The 10,908-nt window shown below is 40.0% G+C and overlaps 2 protein-coding genes across 5 annotated transcripts in view; both read left to right on the plus strand.

The window, feature by feature from the left end:
* The window catches only part of LOC117172418 (dipeptidyl peptidase 3), a 65,091-nt gene extending 57,877 nt beyond the window's left edge, over positions 1-7,214 (plus strand). For all 4 annotated transcript variants that reach the window (XM_033360337.1, XM_033360336.1, XM_033360335.1 and 1 more), the window contains exon 5: positions 6,939-7,214. In XM_033360337.1, coding sequence (XP_033216228.1) covers positions 6,939-7,102 — 164 coding nt within the window. In that variant the 3' untranslated portion in view covers positions 7,103-7,214. The remainder of the gene's footprint in view (positions 1-6,938) is intronic.
* A 224-nt stretch (positions 7,215-7,438) lies between these two features.
* On the plus strand, positions 7,439-9,664 carry LOC117172420. The gene is made up of 2 exons (XM_033360339.1): positions 7,439-8,322; positions 8,795-9,664. Exons 1-2 carry the CDS (start codon positions 8,128-8,130, stop codon positions 8,930-8,932), a joined length of 333 nt encoding a protein of 110 aa, XP_033216230.1. The 5' UTR covers positions 7,439-8,127; the 3' UTR covers positions 8,933-9,664.
* The last annotated feature ends 1,244 nt before the right edge of the window (positions 9,665-10,908 follow it).

Here is a 10,908-nt window from a genome sequence, read left to right on the forward strand (position 1 = left end):
GAGGCCTGACATGGTTCTTCTTGACTTCGAGAAGCGAACCATGTTCGTTATCGAATTTTCGGCACCAGCTGACAAAAATATCATAGCCAAGGAGAATGAAAAAAAAGAGAGGTATCGAGACCTTATAAGGGAGTTGCGCCTGCGTGTCAACAATATGCTAGAACACTTGCGGGAAAAAAATTCGCTTCTTGAAGTCAAGAAGAACCATGTCAGGCCTCGAGTGTGCAACAGGAATAATTGTCGGGAATATAAAGTTCGAGTATATGCGGCACTTTCCATTCTCGGCAATTGACTCGATTTCCCTAGGAGCATTTACAGAAGCGATATTAAGGTTAATGCCGTAAGTGTGACAGAGATGGTAATAAAGCACTCTTAGTGCCACATTGTGCCTTTCGATGTAGGTCGTTCCCGCATGAGTTGGACGACTAGATAGTATGTGAGCTAAATGCTCAGGGAAGATGCCGTGCATCCTCTTATAGAGGAGCTGTTCACGGAAGTTTTTCTCTTGTGCTTTTCTAATCCGGGCTTTCAGGAGCGAGTAATCGGATTAGAGGAGATCTGATGCATTTTGCTCACCCCTAGTTCTGAAGTTAAGTCCAAGTGTTTCAACAGCTTCCTCCGCTGCTTTGTACAGAAACGCTCCTTTGCCCACTTCTTCGTGCTTCCTGGCCATTTCAAGAAGAGTGTCTCTTCCAGTTGCGTATAGAGTACTACCGGGATGGCAAGCATGTTCGTTGCAGATACTTTGTACCTTGCCGATACTTTGTTTCTTGCCAGCGCAAAGGTGTCGAATAGTGCTTCTATCGATGAGCTCAGGATCTTCAGGGATTCCATTAAGTTTTCCTCGCTTTATATAAACCTTTGCCCATTTGTCTAACCCAAATTCCATTCCTATTTCCTTAGTATATCGTTCAACAATCTCAAGAGAGCTAGATATGGTTGCTCTTTGTTTTTATTATAGATCTTAAGATCGTCCATGTAAAATACAGGAGTGACGAAGTGAAATGGCGAAGTGCTAGAGATAGTGGCAATAATGTAAGGCAAAAGAAGAGTGGACTCATGGTGTCGCCCTGAAAGGCACCTCTCTGAAAGGTGACCTTGTCGATGAGCAGGTTCTCCCGACCGGAGTTTGATGCGAGTTGATGTATTCGTTTTGTGGTCTTATGATCAACCGTTGGTTTTGTTTTACGGTTCGCATCGATCAAAACTCTCTCTGATTTATACACACAACAATTGATAGTCCAGATGTCGGATTCTTTGGAAAAATGTCCACGAAGCTCGTCATCCATTTCAGCCAGATCTTTAGGCTTAAGAGAAACATGGGTGTTAATATTGCTCCGGGTCATAAAGCATCGCTCTTGCTCTATCGGATGCCTGTCCGCGGTTTGTATTAGTATCGCCTCTCTTTCTCTATTGCCGGCTTGTTCTGGCATGCAGTCGTGCCATGTAACCCCATTCAGGGGCCACACTCGCATCGTAGCACTCTAGCAAGTCACGATTTAGTCGCTCCGACCACTTAAAGGTCCCGAGATTCCGCCGATCCATTGCATTGAATCCATCTTCATTGATTCTTCCAGCTCTAGAGTGGTCGGCATTGTTGGCCGACCCATTGTCGGGAGCCCTGCGCGTTCTATTATTTAGAACCGTACTTACTACAACTATGTTTGGTGTTGTCATTGTTGCTCCCACGAGAAGCTAGGGAAAGGCTCTCGTTCATCCTTGTAGAGCCCCGCATGCAAGGATAAGACTGTGTACTCTGAGAGGTCGCCCGGTATCCCAGAGTCATCGTTCTAGACACCTCACCCAGGTGCCATTCAGCTTTCAGCACGGTTTTCAGACCTCCGCCGGGCGGAATCTTTCGAGAAATGACCTTGTTCTTGTTTTATTATAATTAATTAAAATTTTAATGCATTTCACGCGCCTGGGAAGAAGCAAACCGCCACATTATGGGAGCAAAACGTAAATTTTTATCAAAATAAAATATCTTCTCGTGTCGATGGAAACCGGGAAATTCCCGAAATATTGGTTTTGACCGAGTGATATGAGTTAAAAAAATGATTTTTTTGGCAGAATGGAGGCTATTTGTCTTTCATATGCATAAGTACAGTAAATGTACTCATATTCTATAATCCGCCCCCCCCCTCACCCAATCTTACACTGATCGGTGCACATTTGCTTAACTTTTCAGATATCTCTGCTTTTCTGAAAAATACTCATAAACATAGCACATAGAACGAAAAAGAGTCGTAGAATACTCAAGATTTATTCATTTTTATGAAAATCTGGAAATTGTACACAGTGTCACACAACCTAAAAAGTGAGTTCCAAATTCAAAATTGCTGTTAGATTTGTAAAGTGATTTTAGTAGAAACGTTCTAAAATAATAAGCAATTAAATCTAAAATAGGGTGAGGTCAACGTAAGAAAACACTGTACTTCAGTCAATTGAATTTAATAATGGTTGTTGCACGAAAATATATAATTTGATGAAGAGAAAATACGTATAATTAATATGATTTACACTGATATTGAAGATGTTAGATGAATAAATATGCGTATAATGTCAGGCTCAAGCCGCCCCTCTGCTTCTGCTTATGCACATGTCATGGAATTTTCCGTGACTCTGTGTCCGGGTGGAAACTCTGCAAGCGAAATGAGCGGACAACGGTTTACATAGAAGTATATTTTTAGATGAAACAAACTTCTGTCCTTGACATTACCCCTCCCATATTCCTAGTCAGTTAGGAATAACGACATGGCATTCGAGTATCAGAGTTTGTGTGCTGGTTTCCTAGTTTCCTATAGGTTCAAGTGGCTCTCTTCACATCGGCAACTCGTGCCCGTCCACCTCTTCTTGAATAGACTGCCGATAGTCTACCTCGCACCCATTGATTTCTGTGAAGCTGGTTATCCCAGATAACGATGACGTCTCCCACTTTTAGATCTCGTCCCTTTGTGAACCGCTTGGTTCGAAGGTTTAGAGTGGGTAGATAGTCACGTACCCAACGCCTCCAGAATTTTTCAACTATGGCTTGAGTTCGCCACCACTGGTTCCTTCACAGCAAATTGTCGATGCTGAATTTTCCTGATGCTCCATGCCCACTAGCATTACATATTAGCAGAAAATGTTTTGGTGTTAGACTTGCTGGATCTTCTGATGTGTAGGTTAAAGACCTGCTATGAACCGAATACTCTGCCAGCGAACAGCCTCTGCAAGACTTCTTCCCGTGATGGTTGTTCTTTCATGGTGGCTTCCAAGGCTCGATTTACTGACCCTACTAGTTGCTGCCAGCACCCGCCCGTATGTGGACTTCCAGGTGGACTGAAGTGCCACTCGATGCTCTTCGTAGCCAGTTTTCGCTAAAGCACGTCCTGATTCAGCCCGTCTGAAGGCTCTCGTAGTTCTCGTCTCGATCCGGCGATATTCGTCACCTTGTCTGAGTAGATCTTCGTTGGTCTTCGCGTCAGGTTATCATCCTTCTCAAGGCCATTATCATGGAATCCGTTGTCAGGGAGGCTGCAGTTTCGAGGTGCATCGCCTCACGGTCTCACTTTTCGGATATTGCACATTTGGCTTTCTTTGATTACACTCTTGACTGCAAGTCGGATCTTGGTTATTCAATACTCCATTCGTAGGTCATTTATCATCCCCTCTCGTCCCAGGTATCCAGCACTCTGATGTTGGAATTGAATAAGCAATCTGACCGCGTGATGCTTACCATCCAGGATGATGGGTGTTGTAATTTCTGCGCGTACTTCCGGATTGTTCATGCGACCATCCATCCTAATCAGCCCGTCTTTGGTCAAAATAGGTAATAGTTGGAAGATCTTGGTGACAAGTTGCTTCAGTTCTCGTCCCTCTTGTAGTGTCTTGACTTGTAAACGGAATGACTCTGCTTGTGATGCCCTCAGAATCTCAATCTCACCTCTCAAGATTTCTGAGCCTGTCAGCACTGCAGATTCACCCCTTCTTTGGCACCTATTGAAAAAACGAATCACCCAGGCCATAATACGGATTAGTCTCGTCTATTAATAAATTTCAGGTTCAGCGGGAAAATTTCCCATTGGCCAGTGCTCCTCGTTCAGTGCTCGAATTTCTGGCCCGGTGAACCAACAACTTGACGATGTTATGTCAATGTGATCAAGGTCTCTAGTCGCATCATCAGCCACATTTTGCTTTGTTCGGACCCACCTCCATTCTTCCACTGAAGTCGAGACTAGGTTCACAGGTATTCGATGAATGACGAAAGGTGGATGTGGGTGCTTTCTCATCTCCGATCGAATCCATTGAACCACAGTTTGCAAGTCTGTTCACAAGAATATACTGCAAATGTTTAGGTTAGCAACCCGATGATGGTTTGCGTTGCGGTTCTTGATTTCTTGCGCTACGTAAGGCGAAGAGATTACCCCAAAAATCATCACCTGCATTTGTAAGTTTTGTAGCTTTCCTGTCTGCTGATCTGTACCTAAAAATCGCTGGCTTCCTTGGTCTTCATCTCGGATTCGAACTTGATGGAACATCTTCTTGAGGTGTCCAAAAATTGATATAGGTCGTTCTCTGAAAATAAAAAGAACTCCCACCAACGGATTATGAAGGTCGGGCCCTTTCAGCAGACAGTCGTTGAGACATACTCTATGTCTTTTTGCCGCAGCATCCCATACTAAACGCATATTCTTAAGTTTGTTTGAATTGCGTACGGCAAAGTATGGCAAATACCACGTTCTGGAACTGATGTTTTTCTCTTCTTCCTCTGTTAGAACACGTGCGTACTCTTTATCCAGGTACTCCTTTATCTTCTGCAGGTATCCTTCTTTCAATTCTGGCTCACATTCCATTTTTATTTCCAAAAGAAAGAAACCTTTTATCTGCGAGACTCTTACTTTCAGACAGCTTATAACCAACCTTCTTCCACGAAAGTCCTGTTTCTCAGGGATCACCTGTTCGGCGTGCTGTTATAACCATAACTTTCTCAGCTCGCTGATCTTGCTTAGAACGTACAAGGTCAGTCCTGGAAATTATGCCAAAACTTTCCACAGTCCAAAAGATTTTGAACTGCTTAGTAAGTTCCGTGTCAGGACCCTCATAAAAGAAGAAATGTCGATGTCATTCCAAATTCAATCTAGCTGAAATGTAAGCCACGAATAGTCCATCCTAGTGGTATAAAGACTGCAAATGGTATATGAGTTTTAAAGGGTACTCCTGGAGTTTCTGATCTTTGAGACCGCCGGTTTTCCTAGAGCTAACTGGGACCAAATATATTTGTGATCCGAGAGAGATTTTCCAGCCCATTATCTTGCTCCTCAGTTCTTCCGATGTTTTTGCTCCCCTACACTGTACTGTGGAAGTTTGCATCATACTCCAACAGCAGAGGAATCCTATTCTCGTACAGGTGAGGAATTCTTAGCGTCTCCCGTAATATAAGTCGAAAGCGTTATACACTTCTAGCTTTTACCGTTTCTGCCTCTAATTCTCACCGTAATAACGATAAGGTCCTTGGATACTCTCGTAAGCCATTACTTCTTTACCTATATAACCAGGTTTCTTGGATTAGGGAGATCCCTGTCTGTACGTCTGCCATACGCCTGGTTAGAACCTGCCGGGACGCCTTTGCATGGTGTAAATTTATTTGCATTATTGAAGTAATCGTTGCAGCCATTAATAGACCAATTCAGGATGCCTCTTTCAGTCATTTTTCCTCTTGCCCATAGACTAAGCGAGAGGAGTTTCTCCAGATGATGCTGCGATATTTATGGTTTCTTGTGTGGACCCTTGGTTTTTTTGAAAGCCAGCGCTGTGCGGGCTTCCGATTTCCAGGAACTGCTAGGCTGACGACGGATTAGAGCCGGGCTTCGGATCAGAGCCCTTATTTTTTTATTTTTAATTTACTGTTTAGCCCATTTTCTGCCAGAAGTCTATATACTATGGCTTGGGAGTACCAGAACAATCGACCTCGTTATTCCAGGGGGCTTTGCTATTAGCCCCTGACAGGATCACCCTATACTTTAGAACCCGCAGACTAGAGTCTGTCAGTTCCCAGAGCAGCCACACCAAGTTGTGTAGTCCCTCTGGTATTACGGAATTACCAGGTCTCTGGTCCAATTAGACCCTTTAGCCCCCCCACCAGAAACAAGGTCACGTGATCCCTGAGGAGAGTAATTCCTGTTTTACCGATTTAATAATATTTTAAACATTTTAAAACAGAAGAGTGCCTAGACGTCTATTTTCATATGCTTTACCATTTTTCAAAGTTTTAGAGAAAAACATGTATTATTGCGGATAAACCCCCTTATATTCTTGTAAGGCTGTTCCATTCAAGTCTCGTAACACGGCGTTTAAACCCTATTTTACTATGACTTTTTACTTTAAAACCCCGGCGAAACAGAGTCTATACACGTGTCGACGTCGCTGCAAAAGATAATTTAATTCCTTTAGCGTGAATACATATTCCGTTAGACAACTCCACTTCACTGGGTATAGGGCTGTGAAAATTTTTCTTTTGCTAACTTGGGCTTCGAATCACTGTGAGAATTTAATAAGAACCAGTGATAACCCGCGGCTGCATCCGAATTTCTTAGAAGTACGCACATTTTCCTGGAAGTTTGGCCAAGGGAGCGCAAACTGCAGAAAAGTACCTTCTGCGTTTAGCCGGTGTTTCGGCAGTCGTGTTTGAAAGCAGACATTCCACTTTATCCATCGAATACACACAATCAACTTCGGCGTCAAACCTCCTGCTCGAAATTAGTTGAAACGGATCAAATAAAAAACTGGGTCATACGTTGCAGATAGTCACCCATCTGAGTGCAATCCGCGCTCGAAATGGCTTGACATCTGGACTTTTCCCGATTCGAGATTTACCTCGCAGCTAATGCCATCAGTATACTATTAACTAATAAAACAGCCTTTTTAAATAATCCAAACAATTTTGCTTTCTGTTTCAGGAGATCAAGCTACTAATGTGATTTTAAGAAATTATGAACCAACTTTTGATGGATTGGTTAATTCGTGGGTAGAGCGATTTCCTACACCAGACGTTTCTGAAATCTTAGTTGAACTCTGGAATAAGGATGCGCGGCATTTCGATATGGAAGAAATAAAAAAATAGTAAAAGCGCGATTTTTGTACATGGAGATTTGAATGTTCAAAATTATAAGAGAGTATACCTAATGTTGTGCAAGAGGACTATAGCTTTTGGATTAAATCAAACATTTACATTATCCGTTGAAATAAGATGTATATTTATTTTCAGTTGAATCTACAAATTAATTATCAAACAATATTCAATTTCAGAGAAAAGAAATGCAAATTTATATGTGCGGGGAAATGCTTTTGGGTTTTTTGCTTTGAACTGTAGGTAGTTTTTATTTGCTGGGAAATAAGAGATTGCATTATTTATTTTATTGGAAGATTGTAGAATACAATGATTTTATATCTGTGTTTACTAAAATGTAATGGTTTTTTGTACAAATTAAAAGACATAAGCATAAATGTAGATCGACAAAGGGATAAAAAAGGATAGAGAAGTGAGGATTCAAAGAGATAGGAGTGAAAGTACATTAAAAGGAAATATAAAAAGATAGACGATGGAAAGGGAGGAGTATCGAATAACTGCTGTGGCTGAAGTCTCGGATAGGAATTCATCACGAAGGAATCCGAGGGAAGCGAGAACGATAAAAAGAACCAATCGATTTGTTTGAGTCAAAGGAAAAAACTTGTGGGTTGGCAGTCGAAAAAAGTGAGAAAAAAAACTCTTGAAATCAGTTATTGTCGTCTGATCTCTCTCTTTTTTTTAAATTCAAAAATATTTTCCTATATCTTCCCTATATCTTCCCTATATCTTTCTGTGAGTGTTTGTGTGACGCAAAGTTTTCGATTATCGGAGAAGGTATTTTGCCGGCCACGGCCGTAAATGTATAGTTTTACGGAGTGCGCGCATGCCCTTTTAGTCCAAGTGACGTCACTCTCCTAGCTCTCTCGTTTGACACATGCCCGGTTCATATGACCAATGTTTGTAGACTATACAATACAGTTTTACAGAACACGATCTAATAACAAAACGACATCGTGCTCAGAGAATACACTCTTGGCCTATTTTAAAATGCTAAACTGTTCAATGAGACTATCGACGTTATGGTCCATATACGCTATGCTCAAAAAACTCTACTTTTCCAAGAGAAGCAGAAAATTTGTATGTACGCGACGTTGATTGCATATATAAAAAAACAATCAGTTGGTTTCGAGCCCACTAAATCGGCTACATTTAGCAAAGCAGAAGTTCCCCGCTTTTTATCGAAAGTTCCAGACGTGGACTATCTGACTATGAAGGTAAGGATTAGAAGAAAAAAAATATACAAATATTTTCACAGACACAGACCCGCATGCCACGTTCTTACACACACACACTCAAACACAAAGAGCAAGAAAGACTTTCACACATTTGAATGTTTTTTTATTTTAAACTACAATCTTTTTTGGTTGAAAATGGACCTTTTTGTTGAAATTTTGATGTGACGTGTCATCGACACAAAACAGGGTAAGCAAGAAAAACGAGAATACGTTAAACTGTCTTTTATTTGGAATTAAAATCTATTTTGGTTGTAAATACAAGTATTTGTTACATTTTCAGTTGCATATTTTGTAGAAAATTCAACTTTTTGTTGATATGTCGATTTTGCATATCATTGGCACAAACAAGGCGAGAGAGAGACAAACATACGCAAACAGACAAATGCCACACAAACAAAGGAAAAATGAGTACAGTTTGATGATGTAATAATTAAATTTAAATAAATTATAGGTTGCCTTAGTCATCGGGATCATGGGAGCATATAAGAGTCAGGAACTAACTGATATAAAAAATGAAGATCTGAGAGAGGAAGGTTCTCTTATTGTTATTACTTTGCCGAAAACCAAAACAAGAAGTCCAAGTCGTTAAGAAGCAAATGGATGCTCGTCCGCCACAAGCACATGTTAATAGGTTTCTTTTTTTGAGTTAAAAAAAAGGTATTTGTAAGAATCAAGTAATTGGTAAGCACAGGATTGCGGCAATGCCCAAGTTAATTGCTTATATTTAAATTTGCAAAATTCCGAAATTTACACGGGATATTGTTTTCTGTGTACCGCTGCCGCTATTTTCGCTAACGAAGGAGGTAACATGATAGATTTGAAAGACTTTTAGGGGTTTGGCGTCAGACAAAGCTGCTCAAGGGTACATTCAAGGATCGGTTCATCATAAAACAAAAATTAGTAATCTGTTGACGTACGCGTTAAATGTGCTCGAAACGAAAAAATGTGAGACTCTGACTTCTGTAACCCATGAAAAAATTGAATCTGAAAACAAACCCAGTCAAAAAAATCAAGCAATTGTAAGGTCCTCATCGCAAAAATTTACAATGGCATCACAAGCTGGTAAAATGGTTCACAAAAACTGTGTAGGACACATTCATAATTATCAAAATGAGTGAAAAAAACAAAAACATGTGACTGAAAATAATTTATACAAGTATTTCCACTGAAGGTATATAAACAAACCATTGTCCAATGAATAAGGCAGTGTATTTTATTCTGACAATAGCCTAAAAAAATTTTTTTTTTACCATAACTTTAAAAAGATTATATTCGACTAACTAAAACTAAAATAGCATAAACTCAAATGTCTCTACTATTGCTGGTATGAGCCTCACGCACCACATTTAATGTTATGTTTAATTTTAGTTATAGTTATATAGTTATTTAGTTATAGTTATAGTTTTATAGGCTCCTTAAAATTTCAAGAAAATGATTACTTTTATCACAATTATTATCAAAACCATGAATTCATCATCTTTGTATTATTGGGTGGGTTTCTGAAGCTAAACTACTGGTTTGAAGGTACGGTATAGTATTTTGCATTACAAAGGATGAAACAGTGATTGCAACGAGTGTGAAGTTTGCTGCCCGAGCGAAGCGAGGGCTGCCTTCATACGAGTTGAGATCGTTGTGTTACATTCCTAGTAATGCATATTCGAGTTCAGGTACCAGTAGACCCTACCTATCTACCTTTCTACCCTAGAGCTAAAAAAAATGTTTCAACCCTAGGGATGCAAACACTGTATTTTAGCCCGCTCTACACGTACCGAAACTTGAAAAGAAAGTATTTCAACCTTAGGTATGCAAACATCGCGTTTCAACCTGCTCTACAGGTACCGAAACTCGAAGTTTCAATAAAGGCGCTGTGAAAAATATATTTCAACTTTCGTGAGTTTGGATGGTAGCCTACATTCATATTTCTTGGCGCAGCGCTGCTGGAGAGTTTACGTAATTACACACTTTTTAAGTCCAAAACAACCATATTACTTCACCGACTACGGATTTGCTTCAAGTCGCCTTCAGCAGGAGGTATGACATTTTTTTAAATCTTGGACGGAGCAAAACAAAAACTATTGCAATTACTCTGCGACATTCTAATGGAAAATTTCACTTATAATCCGAATTGTAACAAGTTTAATGCCCAACTTACTGTTTTTTCTAGTTTTTTTGCATGATACAGAAGGGATACTGTATAGGGATGTTCGATTTTCTAAAAAAAACCCGATTTTTGAATCGATTCTGAATCGGATCGTAAAAAATCCATTCTCTAAAAAATCGCAACGAAAGAATCGATTTTGCAAGAATCGGGTGAAAAAAAATCGTAAAAAATTATTTTTTTATGGGCACGAGATACTTTATCTAATGAGTAAATTATTTTCTTCGCATTTTTTGGTAGTATTTTTTTATATTAAAAATGGATGCAAAGCCTATCCAACAACGCGAAACGTGAAACTAGGGTTATAAAATTTCATGAAACTTTGACCCAATGAAAAGTTTTATGAAACTTTCAAGGTCTCGTGAAACATTGCAATGTTTCAAAAATAGTGGCGGGGAAATTCAAAC

This window comes from Belonocnema kinseyi, chromosome 5 (assembly GCF_010883055.1).
Source record: "Belonocnema kinseyi isolate 2016_QV_RU_SX_M_011 chromosome 5, B_treatae_v1, whole genome shotgun sequence".
NCBI lineage: Eukaryota > Metazoa > Arthropoda > Insecta > Hymenoptera > Cynipidae > Belonocnema > Belonocnema kinseyi.

Coding starts and splice junctions, on each gene's coding strand:
- LOC117172420 (XM_033360339.1), top strand. CDS start 8,128: ATGGTCCATATACGCTATGCTCAAAAAACTCTACTTTTCCAAGAGAAG. Junction 8,323..8,794: donor TGGACTATCTGACTATGAAG/GTAAGGATTAGA, acceptor AATAAATTATAG/GTTGCCTTAGTCATCGGGAT.